The sequence below is a fragment of the Melanerpes formicivorus genome, unplaced genomic scaffold, assembly GCF_026170545.1.
Source record: "Melanerpes formicivorus ecotype bairdi unplaced genomic scaffold, bMelFor1.0.p_v2 SCAF_7, whole genome shotgun sequence".
NCBI lineage: Eukaryota > Metazoa > Chordata > Aves > Piciformes > Picidae > Melanerpes > Melanerpes formicivorus.
Genome location: NW_027142359.1, coordinates 405,285 through 416,770, shown reverse-complemented (window position 1 = coordinate 416,770; position 11,486 = coordinate 405,285). Strand labels below are relative to the sequence as shown.

Genomic DNA, 11,486 nt, shown 5'->3' with positions numbered 1-11,486 from the left:
CCAGCCCCGGGCGCAGCCGCCGCCGCGCATCACGCGATCGCCCCATTGGCCGGCGCCGCTCACGTGCGCAGGACGAGCCGCACGCGAAGGCCGCGGCCGCCCCTCCGCCTGCTCGCTGGCCGGAGCCGGGGCAGCGCCGCACATGTACGGGAAATAGGGCCCTGTGCTGCGGCGGCCTGCGCTGCGCCCCGGGCTCTGGCAGCGGGCTGGTGCCTGGGCCGGCCAGCCTGCCCGGCCGGAGCGCCCGAGGAAATGACAGACCTCCCCGGCATTCTGTGCCACCTCTCCCTGAACCAAACTCCCGTCTCTAGGCACACCGACCCCCGCCTCTGCTGCTGGAGACACCTTTTCCCCCCTCTACAGCCACCCATGGCATTTCAACATTGACCTTTTGTTACCTCTAGGTGCCTCGGCTCGTACACCTCAGTCCTCAGAGCTTGTGCCTGCCTCTTCTCCGCAGAACCTAAAGGCTTGTTTGCAGCTTTTCCCTCGCCCCCCAAGCCTGAAAAGAGGAGGGGAAAGTGTTTTTCGCTGGGTATGCCTGTTAGGAATCAGAAGATTTTTCAGAGTGCACAACCACAGATCTAATCCATCCTAAGAATCCAACGCGGGGACTCTCTGCTTTCTTTACCTTGTAAGGGTGGCTTATGAAAGCCTTCACAACTGGAAAGGGGCAGGGCCATTTCGGGTTCTGGTTTACCGCCCTGCCTGCACATGGTACCATCCCAGCATTCCCAAAGCATCATCAGCTTAGCAGAGGAAACCTTTCAGAAATTTGTACTATTATTATTTTTTAAATGTAATTCCTTCACTGCTGTGGCAGCAGAGCAACATTTGTCCACATCCAGGACTACTAAATTCACCACCTCAGATGCCTCTCTGTGGCCACATACCAGTCCTTATGCTCTTTTTCACACCATCCTCCCACCTTCTGACCCTGTTACTGCCTATGCCTATCTCCCAGGCCCCTGTGACATCCCTGTTGCCCTTAAAAGCTTGGTCATGCATTGACATCTTCCCTGACCACATGAACAGTGGCTGCTATGCCAAAGCTCAACCCTACCATACAGACCGGCTCTCTTGCTCCCTTACAGCACTCACTCACTACCTAAGATCATGTGGGCTTAATAGCCTTAACACCAAGCACCCTCTTATCTCATCATAATGATGCAGCTTTTAAGGCATGCAGACTTTAGTGAAGTGTAGCCCTACTCAGACTAATGAATCTACTCTGGTCTTACAGTGAGGCAAAGGCAAACGGGCTCTAGCTCATGACAGGAAGGACGGCTCTGCTGGGTTATCCACAGGGGAACAAGGATGTTTGCAGCCATTGCTATCATCAGTCATTTGTTACAAGTTCTACTAAGTTATGGCAAGCATGTGACAGATGTGTTTCAGGGTTTCTCAGTGCTTTCACTTGAAAAGGAAAGGGATCCCAAAAATCTGGCAGGGTTTCAAGACTACTGGTGGAGACAGTGCTGTTATATTTTGGTGGGAACACATACAGACATGTCAGGAACCCCCATTAAAAAGTTAACTACATCTCAGCAGAGCCATTTCACTAACTAGGCTGATTAAACAGCGGGTTTTCTACCTACATCTTTAGGTTAGATTAATCCCTGTTAGTGTCTCAAATTAAGTCCATCTTCAATACCAAGTTTGCTCATGTAGGCTGAGGAGGCAGTTCAAGTAAAAACTCTTGAACTTGGAATTAATGCTGGATAAATATGACTTGCTTTGGCTGTCATGGATTTCAGCAAGTGATATGTTTTCAAATGCCAAGCTCCACTTAACCTGCTCAAGCTCTAGCTGCCATTATTTGACTGAGAGACAAACATTTAATCCTAGAAGAGAAGCAAAAATTGTCTGCCACATCTAAACACCCATAGTGTTCGAACTTGTACACAAAGTAAACACATAACACTAGGCACTAGTTGCAGAAGATTCTTGCCATCTTTGTGGAAGCATATTGAAGATGGACAGAGTACTTTTCATCTCCCTAAGGGAGACCTTCATTCTAACAAACAGAGATGCTGGAAGGTATCCAGAGAAGGGCAACAAGGCTGGGCCTCGTCTGGAGCACAGACCTGTGAAGAGAGGCTGAGGGAGCTGGTGGTATTTAGCCTGGGGAGGCTCAGGGGAGACCTTATTGCTCTCTACAACTACCTGAAGGGAGGTTTTAGCCAGGTCGGGGTTGGTCTCTTCTCCCAGGCAACAATGACAGAAGGACAAGATCCAGTCTCAAGCTGTGCCAGGGGAGGTTTAGGCTGGATGCTCGGAAGAAATTCTTCACAGAAAGAGAGATTGGCCATTGGAATGTGCTGCCCAGAGAGGTGGTGGAGTCACCATCCCTGGAAGTGTTTAAAAAGAGACTGGATGAGGCACTTGGTGCCATGGTTTAGTTGATGAGATGGTGTTGGATGACAGGTTGGACTTGATGATCTCTTTTCCAACCTGGTTGATTCTGTGATGGTTTCAGTGGTCTCAGTTAAGACCACTTTTAGGCCAAACCTGAGGAACACTGTCCCTTGCAGCCCAGTCCTCTGTTCCAGCTATGCTCCTTTGGCTGTTTCATGAATAATTAATTTCTGTCCCCTACTACCTACACATTTCCGTTTAAAGCGTGCTGTGTGTGATCACCACAACCAGAATAGAACTGACAAGAGTTGCTGTCAGGAATGAAGTGTCCTGAAAGTTACTGGTGCATAATTGGAGAAATTACCTGATTTTATTACACCCACCTCTGGAGAGGACAGGGAAACATGTCATCCACCAGCGACAGCAATGCCTCTGTGCCCTCTGCTCAGGGCTTTGACAGCGTGTAAATTACAGCTATAGAACAGCTCAGCTTCTAACTTGTATCATGAACCAATGGATCAATAAGACCAACGCTGTATTCTAAAGGGTATAGTATAGAGTGCAGCTCACTGCTATCAAAATTAAATATTTAACATGGGCAGGTGGTGGTGAGCAAGTGAATCACCACCTGCCTCCTGGTAACTTGCGGCAACAAACTCTTCCACAGAGGATTGTTGTGTTTTGAAGCGGCACACAACACTAACTTGGCACTTGATACCCAGATGCTCCTTCCCACCTTCAGCTGAGGAGATGCAGCTCTGAGCAAGGAGATGAGAGGGTTTTCAGACCACAACAGGGAGGAGACAGCAAGCCTCAGGAACAGCGCTCAAATGCAGCTCACATGAAGTCACGATGCAGTGGTCACACAGAAGCATGCCTCAGGCAAAGTTCAGTGTGCTGTGTGCTACCATTAACACATCTCACAATAGCCTTTTCTTTATACCAAAAAATATTATATTCTGAAATAACAAACATTAATTAAAACATTGCTTTATTTCTGCTAAAATATGCATAAGGCAGGCCCCTCCAGTTACAGAGCTCGCAGTTTTATATCATGTTCTTCATAAAGCCAGTGCTTAATTTAAAACAGTTTATTAACATGGTGACATTATCTACACATACAGAAGAAGAAAAAAATACAGCACTTTATCTCAATATGGGTTAAAAAGATATCAGATATTAGGTCATGGGAGACGCACTCTGGTGAGACCCCAACTGGAGCACTGCATCCAGTTCTGGAGCCCCTATTACAAGGAGGATCTGGACATGCTGAATGTGTCCAGAGAAGGGCCATGAGGAAGAGCAGAGGGATGGAGCTCCTCTGCTATGGAAACAGACTTAGAGAGTTGGGGTTGTTCACTCTGGAGAAGAGAAGGCTCCAAGGAGACCTTGTTGTGGTCTTCCAGTATCTGAAGGGGACTACAAGAGAGCTGGTGACAGGACTTAGGGGGAATGGATCCAAGCTAGAGGAGGGGGGATTTAGATTAGACATTAGGAAGGAATTCTTCCCCATGAGGGTAGTGAGACACTGCAACAGGTTGCTCAGGGAGGTGGTGGAAGCCTCATCCCTGGAGGTTTTTAAGGCCAGGCTGGATGTGGCTCTGAGCAACCTGCTGTAGTGTGAGGTGTCCCTGTCCATGGCAGGGGGGTTGGAACTAGATGATCCTTGAGGTCCCTTCCAACCCTGACAGTTCTCTGAGTCTATGGTTCATCAGTGTTACACCAGAAAACAAGGAACCTTTCCCCAAACCGTCTGGAAACATTGTATATTAGAAGTGTATTCAGTGTGAGCACACACACAGAAATATCAACATCAACAGATAAACAAATCCTAAGACTACCTTTAAAATGCTGCTACAACATTGGTTTATTTCTATTTGGTCTCATTTAAAATAATTTAAAACAGACCTGACAATAAAGACAAAAAGGTCTAAAAAAAAAAGCTATTACTCGTGGCAGAAAATGCAAGCATCTGCTTAGCACATAAACAATTTTTACTGAGCTACAAATTGCTAAGGAATATGGCTAATTACAGTCAGAATGACGATGGAAGGGTGAAAGCAAGAGTTAAAAATGCCCTGGTCTGTTCTTGGATGCAAAGACCCAGCAGACATTCAAGAATGAGCACTGAATGGCACCTTGGGACACTTTTTTTCTTGTGCTTCTGGAAGGAGTTATAAACTCAGCTATAAATTCAGCATGTAAGTGGAATTTATATCAATTCAGTTATAAATTCCATCTAAATGGAAAAGAATTTAAACAGGCAATAAATTGAACTTCACAGGGAATTTGAATTCACAGCAACTGGAGCAGAAGATACAAATCTAAATAACCCTACTTAGTTTGCTGCATTTTTTTTTCCCAGTAAAAATATCTTCTAGATATATAAACACATATAATGAGCTTACCTGCAAAGAGAAGAATTCTTTAGTAACTTCCTGTGGAAAATAATCAGCATTAAACCCAAAAAGAAACAAAGGCAAGGCAACACTTCTTGGACTGAAGTGCAACTAGTGAACACCAATGGTAATGGATAGGCTACCAAATACAAACCCATCCCTGGAGGATTTTAAGGCCAGGCTGGATGTGGCTCTGAGCAACCTGATCTAGTGCGAAGTGTCCCTGCCCATGGCAGGGGGGTTGGAACTGGATGATTCTTGAGGTCCCTTCCAACCCTGACAGTTCTGTGATTCTATGTAGGGTATAATACCATGGTGTAGATAAACATTACCATTCAGTACAGCCAAAACTCTGAATGCTTTTTAATATCCTGTTTGTACAAAGGGTGGCTTTGAGAGAAGAAAACAATCCATCACATTCCTCATTCACAACAGCCAGCAACACACACCGCCGCCGGGAGAAAAAGATGAGCAACAGCTTCAAACCTGAACAACGATGACTGCTGAGCTACAACGGAACATGCACGGCCAGTAAGGAGATCTATGAGAACATGAAAGCTACTGAACAATCAGACCCAGAAGAAATGCAACATTTCATGTACCAAAGTGAAAACAATTGGACAGGATTCGTTACAGCCTCCAGAATTACAGCCATAAACCTAAGTGAGGAACACAAAACAATTACATCTAGAAACCCATGAGAGGACTGAATGAGTGACTGAAACAAACAGAGGCTACCAAAAGAAGTTGGTGGTTTGATTGGATTCTGGTTTTTTAAAGGAAAACAATACTTACTAAAAAGCCACAGTAAAAATAATAACACAACCCAAGATGTTACCTTGTAGAAGCTGAATCTAGAACCTAGAAGCTGAATCTAGAACCTAGAAGCTGAATCTAGAACCTAGAAGCTGAATCTAGAACCTAGAAGCTGAATCTAGAACCTAGAAGCTGAAACTGGAACCTAGCCATTATTAAAGCAAACAAAAAGTTTTCTTAGGGAGTGTCTAAGCCAATTTGACTAGAGCTATCAATTTATCTGAATTCTTTGGGGAAACAAACAAACAAAGACCATTGTTGGGCACTTGTGGATAGCAGAGAAATTCAACATATCAAGGAAAGTTTATCTTAGTCTGTTATGGTCAAGATTTTTCACCACTGAACTGATGGTTTCTTTTGCTTTTCTGAGTGTACTGTTGTTTGACCATTTATTCTGTATCCCAGAGATCCTCAGATAAAACTACCAAGTACCCAACTTATTGATGCAATAAATAGTTGTACTCCAATTATGCAAGTCTTAAGGAAAAAAAAACCAACGACAAGCAAACCAAACCCAATGCTGTAAATTCAAGTTATTGCAAATAAATACCCAGCTAGCATACTTATAAATATTTAAATAAACTTCTGCTCAGTATAGCTTAGCCTCCTAAATATACAACTGAAAAATTCCACTGTCTGCAAGTCAGGAAGAACAGGTCAGAAAAGAGAGGGGGAATGTTGGAAGGTTAGACTCCTACAGATTGCTTTTAGGGCAAACTCAAAGCACGCTATGCCCTACCTCCCAATGCTCTGTGCTAGAGATGCTTCTTTGGTTAGTTGATTTATAGCCTTGGAACTGCCTCTCCTTCTTTGAACTTTATGTTTATATTCTACAGCCCACTGAAGTATCTCTGTGAGAGAATGTGCATATGCTGCCATGTTGCAAAGGTTATGGAAATGGATAGACTCTCCTCAAATCCTTTCTGTTCTCAAGGAATAGATGCTGTCCTCCTCCCCTTTGTCTGGAATCCTGCTTTTTCAACCTGGACGGTCTCAGGCAAGAGCTTTTCCTTAGCCTTTAAGGGGAAAGACAGCTAAAAATGCAATTTCCTATTTCCATTGGCAACAAGAAGTGTACAAAAAGATCTATCCCTCTACTGGAAAATTTAATGGAACTGTCAGTGGAGAGCAGGGGAGAGCTGCTGATCTACAGACAGCAATTACTATTCCTTAGTACAACAGAGATTGTTTTCTAAAGCTGTTTGACATCCTATTCAAGCAAAAGAGTACAGATTCCTGGTTTTTCCCTTAAACTGACCCTTACTGACAAACATTGACAGGGGAACCTGAGATATTAAACCTGGGTTAAAGGTAATGCAAGTCCAGCAATGTGCTCATTATTTGGCCTGTTTGGTCCTCTCCTGTGCAACTGGCTTTAAAGTGTTCTCAACCTGCTGCTTGTGCTTCCTGAAGGAATCCCTCAGGGAAGTTAGCACTTGTTATCACCTGAATATTTCCACTACTGTGACTCATAGAGTTAAAGGTACTGCCATGTAGGCCAAACTCCAATGCAGATACTACTACCAACACTTCTCAGGTCGTTTCAGTCATGCAATTCCCATTCTGCACTAAGCAATGCTAGGAGCCACTGCTGAACACACATCTCATCTCACCTTGCATTTCAGAGGCAAAATGACTACGGGCTACGTCCCTTAGATTCTGCCATGCTGAACGGTACAGGTAAAAAAGATCAAACATTAACACAGAATTTAGGGTAATACAAGATACCTTCGACTACCATGACCAGTAGCAGAGCTGCGGCAGTTACCACATGCTGAGATAGATTCACAGTTCACAAAGCTTAGCAAGCCCTTGGTGTAAATCTGCAACGTCTTCAATGGCTTGCTCTGATAGGACAGAGAGAGAGTTGATAATCCATTGTCATGGCCAGCAGAAGGAAAATGCTAGTTTTACTCAGCTGTTGCAAGTGGAATTTTGCCTTTCCCATTTCCAGTGCCCCACTGAAATATTTTAGAGCACTCTTTCAGAATCACCTTGTCAGTCCACCACTAAAATGTGTAACAGGTCCATTGGTAAATAGTCTAAAATGCCTTCTCTCTACAACCTGCTGATTAGCACAAGAGAGCAGCAAAAAAGAACACAAGGAGGGGGGCAAATAAAAGCAATCACACTTTTCCCACTTGCCGTTCTACAGGTAAGTGACTATTGCTACGTTTTGTCTCTATGCATACCTTTTTAAGTGTCACCTGGGGAAGAAGTCACTCTGATACTGTGAATCTTGAACATGAGTAATTTTTAAGACAGCCTTTTGCTGCTGCTGCTGCTGTTGTTCATCAGTTTTGCCTTTTGTGTTGTGTTTCTGGCCATATGCAAGTACTTCAACAAGCAAGAAGTGTTCACAACACTCTAATTGGTCTGAGTTCTAATTGCACCTGGCTATCTTTGTAAAGGTTTCTTTTCTTGGGGGGGTGGGGGTAAAATAGAAGAAAAGCATGCTTTGATATTTACTTATTGCACAGTTAATTACTTTTTCATCACATTTGCTATTACAGTAATTCCAACTACTAGGCTCAATAGTTCCAGAGAACCCATTTTGGTTTTGTTGGCTCAAGGACTCCCAGACCAAAAAGTTCATGATAAAAAAAAATGTTCTTATGAAGCCATCAGGTAGAATTGTACTGAAAAAGCCTGGGAGAGTGCATGAGTAAACAACAGCTGTTTAAAAAGACCACCTCTGTAATAAAGTACACTACACTGATGACATACCAGAATAGCCCCAGATGGAGTTGTTACAGACAACAATAATGCAGTGAAAATGTTTATTATGGGCTGCTTTGTTGGGTTTTCTTTTTGAATTGTGGTTAAAAAAAACAACCCCACAGATGATATTTAAAGCATAAAAAACAACTTTAAAGGTTCTACCAAAATGGTGCTTGGTTTTTGGGGGTGTTTTTAATCAGTAAAATTAAAACAGAACATTAGATCTGAGCAAGCACTCCAGCATCACCCCACTCTCTTGCCAGGCAACCTGTTATAGAACAAGAGGACACAGTCTCAAGCTGTGCCAGGGGAGATTTAGGCTGGGTGTTAGGAAGGAGTTCTTCACAAAAAGAGAGGTTTGCCATTGGAATGGGCTGCCTGGGGAGGTGGTGGAGTCACCATCACTGGAAGTGTTCAAAAGAGACTGGATGAGACACTTGGTGCCATGGTTTAGTTGATTAGATAGTGTTGGGTGATAGGTTGGGCTTGATGATCTCGAAGGTCTTTTCCAACCTGGTTAATTCTGTATTCTGTGAGTGCAGTAAGCCCTGGCCTGTGCTCTCAGAGTGATTACATCTGTTGGAACATTACAAGCTATCCTAATGAAGCCTGGAGTATCAACAGTGATTTCCAGCTTTAACTCTTTCATTTCTCCCTTTGTGTGCCGAGGTGAGAAAGTTAACATTCATCCAACAATCTCAGCAACAGAATGACAACGTTTTAGTTTAATAACAGAGGCCTGTTATTAAACCAGCCTTCCAGAAAAAAACCAAACCCAATATCAAAATATTTGATCTCATCAAAGTGTCTTCCAATCATCACTTTCGTCTTCGCAGTTTTAACGAAGAATACCTCATCAGGACCCTGGCTTTAGAACTATGATGTGTGATTGCATGTAAATAGACAAACAATGAACCCCCCATATTGACTCAGGTTAAATAGAAGTCAAATTGCAGAACCACACGACCTGACAACGCTGTTCTTTCAAAGAGTGCATAGGACATAGTTATGCAGCAGTCAGTACAGTAACTTCATTTGATGCCATCTCAGTCAAGCTGTAAACATTCCTAACTGCAGTTGGTTGGAAACTTTTTGTTCCATTCAAGTTTTTATTAGCAAGTTGCACTGGGCATTCTCCTGCCTTTTTTCTTTGTCTTTTTGTCTCTCTCTCTCTCTCATCACTCCCAGACAGGATCACCATACACCTTTGAGCCCTCTGTTTGTTCCGAACTACTTGTAAGCGTTTCTTCAATAGATTCAGGGTAGCAATCCTTCCCTTGCAGTACACAATGATGCTTTCCACGTGTCATTGTTAGCAAGGCCCCTAGTGCATGGTCTTGAGAAGCAGCTTGATGAGGAAGTCTGCTATGCCTTAATGGGGTTTCCTTCAGGTTTGGGATCATAACCATACAGGAACGTGGCTGCTATTACAAGGATGGCTCCAAAGAAAAAGACACTGAATAGGATGGGGATGAAGGGGGAAGAAAAAAAACAAAGAAAAGTTATCTTGTTTTAGTTGATGCAATCAAAAGAAAGGACTTTTTTTTCCCTGTGGGAACACAGAAAAATAAATCATATTTGGCAGACTCACAGAGAACAAAATCGTTTTTACACATTTATTATAGAAGGACGCAGGAAAAGGTTTAAACAATAAGCTTAGATGCACAAAGTAATGTGTCATTATACTGACATACTCTGAAAATTGCTTTTATGTTGTTTCATGGAACAACTGACAAAAGCACTCAGATCCATCCTGTTTAGTTTTGGTTTTCACCTAAAGCTCTGTGCAAAATGCAAGCCGAAGACAAAGCAGTGCAGCTACTGTGGTCACCCAGACACTTTTAGCATCTTATGTACAACATGGTGTCGGAGTTGTGTTTGCTTTGAAGTACAAAAGTTATGTCAAACTTGCTGCTGCTCTAGAACCTGGGGGTCCTAGTGGATGGGAGGTTGACCACGAGCCAGCAATGTGCTCTTGTGGTCAAGAAGGCCAATGCCATCCTGGGGTGTATTAGAAGGGCTGTGGATAGTAGGTTGAGAGAGGTTTTCCTCCCCCTCTACTCTGCCTTAGTGAGGCCACATCTGGAATGTTGTGTCCAGTTCTGGGTCCCTCAGTTCAAGAAAGACCTCAGGAAACTGCTTGAAAGAGTCCAGTGCAGAGCTACAAAAATGATTAGGGGAGTGGAACATCTTCCTTATGAGGAGAGCCTGAGGGAGCTGAGGCTGTTTAGCTTGGAGAGGAGGAGCCTGAGAGGTGACGTCATTCATGTTGATAAAGATGTGCAGGGTGAGTGCCAAGAGGATGGAGCCAGGCTCTGCTGGGTGATGCCCAATGACAGCACAAGGGGCAATGGTGGAAGCTGAGGCATAGGAATTTCTATGGAAACAGGAGGAAACATTTCTTCCCTGTGAGGGTGACAGAGCACTGGAACAGGCTGCCCAGGGGGGTTGTGGAGTCTCCCTCTCTGGAGATATTCAAAACCTGCCTGGATGTGTTTCTGTGTGATCTGCTCTAGGTGATGCTGCTCTGGCAGGGGGATTGGACTGCATGAGCTTTTGAGGTCCCTTCCAGCCTTTGACAGTCTGTGATTCTGTGTGATTCTGTAATTCTGTGTGATTCTGTAATCAGTTTGCAAGTCTAATTTTTGGCAGATACATAAATATTTAAGTAAGAAAAAGAGAATAAAGGCATCTTTTGTATTTTGACATAGGGGCCTTTCAAGTTGTTTTGGTAATTAGAAGTCTGAAACAAAATGTCCAAAGCCAACAGACCCTCAGTACACATTTTAGAAAATAACCTTGTCATGAAGACAGGCCTTGGCAATTTGGTCTTCTGGACCAAATCCTGTGGCACATGGCATGATACTCCTTGGTGGAGTCGCCATCACGGGAGGTGTTCAGGAGGAGACTTGACAGGGTGCTTGGTTGTGTGGTTTAGTTGATTAGGTGGTGTTGGATGATAGGTTGGACATGATGATCTTGAAGGTCTCTTCCAACCTGGTCTGGCCTGGCCTGGCCTGGCCTGGCCTATTCTATTCTATTCTATTCCTTCAGGGAATATGGTTAGTTTATTTCTGGAGAGGATCTATTGCAACACATGCACTCTGAGGTACTTTACATCTATTATCCCAAACAAAATGTTTGGTGAAGTAACAGAAACATTTACACACTTTCAGTTTAAATAAATTCATT

At 43.7% G+C, this 11,486-nt stretch overlaps 1 protein-coding gene across 2 annotated transcripts in view; it reads right to left on the bottom strand.

Annotated features, from left to right (window-relative positions):
• Window positions 1-3,254: 3,254 nt before the first annotated feature.
• Window positions 3,255-11,486, bottom strand: part of SLC35A3 (solute carrier family 35 member A3) — a 41,469-nt gene continuing 33,237 nt past the window's right edge. For both annotated transcript variants that reach the window (XM_068140569.1, XM_068140568.1), the window contains exon 8: window positions 3,255-9,750. In XM_068140569.1, the coding sequence (XP_067996670.1) occupies window positions 9,660-9,750 (91 nt within the window). In that variant the 3' untranslated portion in view covers window positions 3,255-9,659. The remainder of the gene's footprint in view (window positions 9,751-11,486) is intronic.